Source organism: Beta vulgaris, chromosome 2, assembly GCF_026745355.1.
Source record: "Beta vulgaris subsp. vulgaris cultivar EL10 chromosome 2, EL10.2, whole genome shotgun sequence".
In the NCBI taxonomy this organism is placed as follows: Eukaryota; Viridiplantae; Streptophyta; class Magnoliopsida; order Caryophyllales; family Amaranthaceae; genus Beta; species Beta vulgaris.
The window spans coordinates 38,098,261-38,105,812 of record NC_079203.1 but is presented as its reverse complement, the minus strand read 5'-3'; the positions used below and the strand labels follow the sequence as shown (position 1 = coordinate 38,105,812).

At 30.8% G+C, this 7,552-nt stretch overlaps 1 protein-coding gene across 1 annotated transcript; it reads right to left on the bottom strand.

The window, feature by feature from the left end:
* Positions 1 to 1,235: 1,235 nt before the first annotated feature.
* LOC104886861 (SKP1-like protein 1B) lies at positions 1,236 to 2,120 on the bottom strand. The gene has a single exon (XM_010671390.3). It carries the CDS (start codon positions 1,974 to 1,976, stop codon positions 1,236 to 1,238), a length of 741 nt encoding a protein of 246 aa, XP_010669692.2. The 5' UTR covers positions 1,977 to 2,120.
* Between the last annotated feature and the right edge of the window lie 5,432 nt (positions 2,121 to 7,552).

Below are 7,552 nucleotides of genomic sequence, written 5' to 3'. Positions count from 1 at the left end.
ATTTTAAAAAAAGTTGGATGACAATGATACCTCGGTTTATTCTAGTTGCTATTTGCTAGTCAATGTAATACTAGTTGCTGTTTAGTTATGCAAGTCAATACAAAATGCCAATTAAACAAGCCGGGAGCTCGTTACTGGCATGAATGGCATCTGATCAGTTTATTATAGTAACGACAAAAACCGACCCAGCCTGATAATCTGATCTAAAACTAACTTGAAAATTCTGGGTTTGGGATGAGATTTTTTACTGTAAAAAAAAAGGGTCGACCCAACCCGACCTGAAAATATAATGGGTTAGGTTCAGGTTGATCTTTTAAACCTGAAAATAATCTGAAATGACCTAATTTAAAAATAACTTATATTATGTTAAAACATGTTACATATACAGTACCTTTCTGAATTAAGTTGACAGTTTCTTTTTATCATTAGATATTTAGATTTTTATTTCAAATCATTTTGGGTTGGTTTCGGGTCAGCCAGAAAAACATAAGGTCGGGTTTGGGTTGAGGTTTTCGACCTGAAATTTGGGTCAGGGTAAAGTTTATTATAGTTGCTCAAGTATCTAATTAGAAGCCTTAGTCACAACTCATATAAGTCTTCAAAATTTCCTACTCGGAAGATGGCTGTTTAAGTATGTTAACTAGTTATTAGGCCCGGGCTATGCTTCGGGTAAGAAAAAAATTCATTTATTGACATAATACTTTATGATAATAACACTAAATACAACCTAGCCTAGTGGTTATTTGACGTATTGGGATCAAACCTTATACTATGCAATTATTTAATTTTTTTTATTGTACATGAATTACATGAACTAAAACACCCTAAAGAAGTTTCTTGTTTTCGCACGCCTTTTAATATATTTATATATAGATTAGTAACTTAATTATGAATCGATAGAGAAAATATTTAGGATAATATTTTCCCATCCATTTAGCATATATTTGTACAATCCTGATGCTTTAGGCCTCATTTTTTTTGCACGGAGAGAAACTGAACTGAATTGAAATTAACTTAATTAAAATGAAACGAATTGAAATTATTTGAACTAAATTGAATCAAACTGAATTATAAAAAAACTGAAATCAAATTAATTGAAAATAAGTCCAAAAGAACAGGCCTGACTTTCTACTACTACGCTAAATTGACATATCATTTCTTAAATAAATTAAAAGAACAACTCTTATTATCAACAAACTCCCTATTCCTATGGACATTGTAGAGAAGTTAGTGAGTCAATTGTCAAAGGCCCATTGGTTTTCCCTCCTAACTTCTTCTTCCTCTTCAGGGGTGAAGTCGTTCTTGATGTTGAAGGTCTTCCTGATCTCCTCTGGGGTCTTGCCTGTCATCATGTTAGCCACAGTTTGGCAGGTCAAGTCTAGCAGACTCTTGATGTTCAGGTAGTTAGCCGCCAAGATAAGATCAAACAGTGTATTTTGATCAACTTTAACAAACTCAGCGTCCCAAGTTTTGAGTTCTTCTTCATCTGCAGTAGTAGGGTTAGAAGAAGATGAACCATCTTCAGTAGAAGATTTAGCAGCAGCAACAGATTCAACATGTTTCTTACAGTACTCAATAACCTTCGAGAGGATCTTTGCAGTGACATTAGGGAGAGGAATCACGTTGTCGGCGCAATCATCTTCGATAATGTATTTGATGGTTTGACATTCAAGAGCAACGGATTCTTCGACGTCGAAATTCTCACCATCGGAGGATTTCAGAGTGATCTTCTTCACTGTTGTGGCAGCCATTGAAGGAGAAGAATGAGAGTTTTTTTTTTTTTTTCTTGAGGAGAGAGGAAGATAAAACCCTAATAAGTGGTAGCTAATGTAAACTCTGTAATCTTGAATAATTCTTATCGATGAAACTCTATTATATAAGGCAACACATGGGGGACACCAAAAAATAGAAAAAAAAAAATAGAATATAACTAACTGTTTCATTTTGAATGAAAAAAGGGGGAAAAAGTAGAACATTTAAACTGAACATCAGTTTTTTGAGAAAATAAAATGTAAAGATAATTTTTCTACCCAATTAATTTTATTTTCTACTTCATTTGTTATCACACGTTATCGCACGCATTGCGTGCATGTAATACTAGTATATATAGTGTTTACACAATAATAAGCCTAACTACCTTAGGAATCCAAATCCTATCTAAATTATAAAAATATATCTTCTGAAAATTCTATCGTGTTCCCGGGAGCACAATGAGAACTGTGCTCCCAAAATACAAAATAGAACATTTACGAATACGAAAACGAACATTTACGAATACGAAAACGAACATTTTAGTGTTGAAGTTGAACATTACAAAATTCATCTACGAAAACGAACATTTTATTGTTGAAATGGAACATTACAAGAATTCGCTTATGAAAAAGAACATTTTACTGTTGAAGTGAAACATTACCAGAATCCAAATACGAAAATGAACATTTTTGGTTGAAATGGAACAATACTAGAATTCAATTACTCAAATAGAACATATGCTTATCAAATATAGAACATATTTTTAGTGAAAACAGAACATATTTTTGTAAATGAATTTTGTAATGTTCCACTTCAACATTAAAATGTTCGTTTTCGTATTCGTAAATGTTCGTTTTCGTATTCGTAAATGTTCGTTTTCGTATTGTGGGAGCACATTTCTCATTATTGTGCTCCCGGGAGCACAATGCACGCATTATGTATCTTCAACCGATTAGAAAATATTATCCTAATTATATTTTCTATCATACACAAACCAAGCATTATGACGTCCTTGTTTACATAAATAATCTAGCACGCTTAATATAATCGTCTTCATCATTTCATTACCCTGTTGCCAAATTATATTGATACAACAATCTATAAATTGTCATGGATGGGATAGAACCATAGCAGAGACATGGAGAAATTTATCAAATGGCATAACTAAAGTAGCTCATTTTTTACTTCATTAACTTTGTGTCCCCAACTTTTAATGAATAGTAATAAACTAATAACAATTACAGCATACTAATACTACTACTAGTATATAGTAAAATAGGTTCTCAAACATGTTCTGGATATACCTACGACGAATCAGGTTAGACCCGGATAGATCAGGATTCTAAAAATCAATGCCCCAGGTCGTGATTAGTCGGATTTTGTTTATCTGGGTCGATCACATTTGAATTTGTGAATTGTTGGGTGTTGGACAGGTCTGAGTGTTCCATTTACAAGTCGATTCATTCACGGAAATGATCACCCGTGGACATTTTTAAACTGGGTTTGCATACGCATGTCGTATTTGGGTTTCATGTACTCTTTGGCAGAGACAAGTGTACTCGGGTTGAATCACTAATAACCTTAGTTCGATCATTGTGAAGCATTGGGTCCATTCACTATTGAACGTCAATTCAACTTCAATTCGGTTAACTAATGTTCGAGTCATTTTGATTTTGTTATATGGATTTTGTAAACGAATCATATATTAAAAGCATTAAGATTGACATATATATACATATTTGATTGTGCAAAAACATATGGATGATAACGAAAAACTAATAAATAAAAATAATATTTTTTTATCGTGATGTTTAGTGTATTTCCTTAGTCAACTCTTATTTTGATTAATCAAATGCGTAAAACCACTCTAATGAGTAACGGAATAGAACGATTCTTCATATGTTCTAATATTATATATTATAACCAACAACAGTAATAACGAGTAGATGATCAATTCCAAGGTTTATATAAATGATTTATTATTATAAGCATTATGATTGATATATAAGTTTGTAAATAGCTATTATGATAATGAGAATAATTGATAATAATAATAATAAACAAAAAGCGATGATGATAATAATAATACAAATAATAACAGTAATAGTAACAATGCTAACAATAGAAATAGTAATACAAAGAAGAACATAAATACTAACAATAACAATAACAATAACAATACAAATTCTAATAGTAGTAATAGTAGCAACAATGATAATAATAGCAATAACAATAACAAACATAACGCGGTATGTATGTATTATGTTGTGATTATATATGATAAAGTATAAACAAACTATTTTATCAATATGTTTAATCATTTTAGTAGTACATTGGTATTAGTATAATTGTAAAATCATTCTAATACTATATTGATTTTAAATTAGTACACAACTCTAGTAAGTTATGATATTGTAACAAATGACAATCATATATTTACAACAATGGTTCATATGAGCTAGGCATAAGTGATCATAACTAGAGTTAATATTTTGTACAATAATAAGAATAAACATAATAACAGTTTATATAAATGATAGTAAACATAACAACCATAAGTCAATAAGTTAACAAATACTTACTAGTTAGTAACGTGTTAATAACAATCATATGTTAACTCAGCATTTAGTCAATTAATCACTTAAAATTATACCAACTCAGTAACTCACTAACTTGTTCCACGATAATTGAAAGAAGTTGTTACTAGATAAGATTTATGAATGTATCAATATATCTATTATATAAGCCAATGTGGGGGGAGGGGTATAGTGTCCTCCAATGAAATGTCTTTTTTATCCTTAGCTAAATATATATACTTAATTGGATATTCAGATTTTGTATACTTATATCCTTTCCTAATTTATAGATGGGTTAAAATTTCCAATAAAATAAATAGGCATTAACAAAGTAACTTGACATAATGAAAAAAATTGGTTGCTCAATAAAAAAAATACAAATTTAATTTGACTACAAAACTTTATATCTAAATGTTTAACTCAATTTTTAAAAACTTTATAGATTACAGTAGTTTGTATAAGAATAGTTGTAAATCACACTTCTAAAATTATATTTCGATGAAATTTATTAAGAATAGACCCAAACAATCGATGCACGCATCGCGTGTATAGAAGACTAGTAAGTTATAAGCTAATTCAAGAATAATACAATATTTTAGCTATTAGTCTTCATGTGAAATGCATTTCGAAACCAAAAACATGTATTTGGATTGAAATAAGTACTTATTGGACGAGATAAATAAATGTATCATTGTAATTCGATAATCTATGTCAATGTAACACTACATATAAGTTTACTTAATTAAGTAAATATAATTATACTATTACTTACTCCCTCCGTTTCCTAAAGATCTTCCCTCTTTCCGTTTAAGGGTGTTTCCAAAAGATCTTCCCTTTTTTGCTTTATTCCTTATTTGGCAAAACAAATTTCCCTATTTACCCTCTCATGTCACTATCATATGGTCCACCATTACATTATTAATTCAATTTTACTCCCTTTCTCTCTCCTACTTTAACCTCTTTTTATTTGTTTATTTATCTTAACTCCTTTCTCTCTCCTACTTTACTCACACCATGCCCCACACAACTTGATTTTCCTTGGTATCTGTAGGAACAGTAAGTGGAAAGATCTTTAGGAAACGGAGGGAGTAATTGAGTAATAGGCTGATAGTTGTATAAGTAATAAGATAAGGAGTTTAATTAAAATTTAGAAACTTGATTTATAACTCTAATTAAATAATAATAATAATAATAATAATAATAATAATAATAATAATAATAATAATAATAATAATAATAATAATAATAATAATAATAATAATAATAATGATTATATTATGTGTACAATCATAATAATTTCAATAAAAATAACCAAAATTTCAAAATAATAAAATAATTGACTAATTATTAAAGTTAGAAGTTACTAAACCAAGACAAGAATTTGTAAGATTATAAAAAAAAATATAAGATTTCCAATCATGTGATAAGTCATCAATCTATGTGCTAGGTCATTTTCTTTTTCTATTGGTCAAAGATTAATATCATGGATCATGAATTAAAACCCTTGATTCGAGAATGATTAAAAATCTAACCATCAATCTCTCAAAGACTCAAATCCATCTCCCATTTTCCTTGTCTCTTCCATCTCTTTTCTCTAAAATCCTAATCCCTATCCTTATCTCATCCGCCCACCTCCTCTTCCTTATGTCATTCTCTCTCCTCAACATACCATCCCCTCAACCACCCACTCCTCTCTCGTCACACTCTCAACAACCCCACTGCATTGCTCGTCGAAGACTGCACCACCCCCTCCCACTCCATCGCTCGTTGAAGATTCAACCACCACTCTTATCCACCACTCTTATCCACCACTCTCATCCTCACTCGTCGCGCCTCAAAGACTATCCACAATCTATCATCCTCGATCGACGCTCGTCGCTCGTTGAAGACTCAACCACCATCTTCATCAAAGACTCAGACACCTTGTTCGTCTCAACGTAAAGTCGTTGTGTTTTCGCACCAACACCCTTTCGTCTTCGCCATCGTTCAGCTACGAATTTTCGGAGCTCCGCTGAAGGTCGAAGTTGCGGTCAAGCTACGATTTTGGATCTCTAATTTCATTTTGACTGTCTAATTTCGATTTTTAATTCTTGACTGGGGCATCTTAGGTTCTAGTTGTTCTACCAATTCCTTCTTTTTTATGTCTTCGGATATTTCGAGAAGAATGAAGAAATTCCAGATTCTGGAAGTTTTGCGGCTGAATTTAATATTGATTATGAAGATATTGTGAATCTTACCAAGAGTCTTAGGCTCTGTTTGGGGAAGCATTTCAGGTGACTTAAATGATAAGGTACTACAATTTTAAGTCACCTGATATAATTAGTGGTGTTTGGTGAAGGAACTTAAATAAAATTTAAGTCCAAAATTTGACTGAAATTGAGTTGGAATAAAATATAGCTTCCGAGATCAGGTGCTGAAATTTAATTATTATTATTATTATTATTATTATTATTATTATTATTATTATTATTATTATTATTATTATTATTATTTATCTTTTTAAGCCTAAAAAGATATTTTCTTTTTATGTTTTCAAGTCTAAAAGATATTTCAGCTACCGTCATAAATAATATTACCAAACAGGTTATGCAATCAGCTAGCTTATCAGTTTCAGCACCTTAACAGTTTCAACTGCTACCTAATTAGTTTCAGCCACCTTATCAGTTTCAGCTCCATTTCAGTAAGTTTTGCCAAACATAGCCTTAATGCCTATGGACTTGTTGTTGCTCAGGTTTATGTCTCGATTTTTTAATTATTTTGCAGTTTCTCCTTATTTAAACCCGCTTCTTTTACTGTAGGAAATTATAGCACTTATTCTTGTTGTGTTCTTGTATTATTTGTTTCTACAAACTGTTGAGGCTCCGAGTAGCTTCCCTTTCAAGATTGAGGATATAGCTGGAGAGCAGATTGTGACTATGACAAGAGAATATGAGGATGAACCATAACAGTTGAAGTGTCTATGCCTAGTCTTGTTACTGGTGATGAAGAAGATAAAGAGGATGAAGATGCATGATAAAGACGATGAAAATGAGCCAAACTCACAGTCAACTATTAATTTATATATTTATTTTCATTTTTTGTATTTTATTGTTAATTTCTCTGTAATTTTTTGATGTTATTTTTGTTGATTTTTTTGTTTTTATTTTTCTGTAATTTTGATTTTAATTCGATGTTTAGTTAATTAATTCAAAGTGATATTTGTTGGTTAATTCAAGTAATTATTT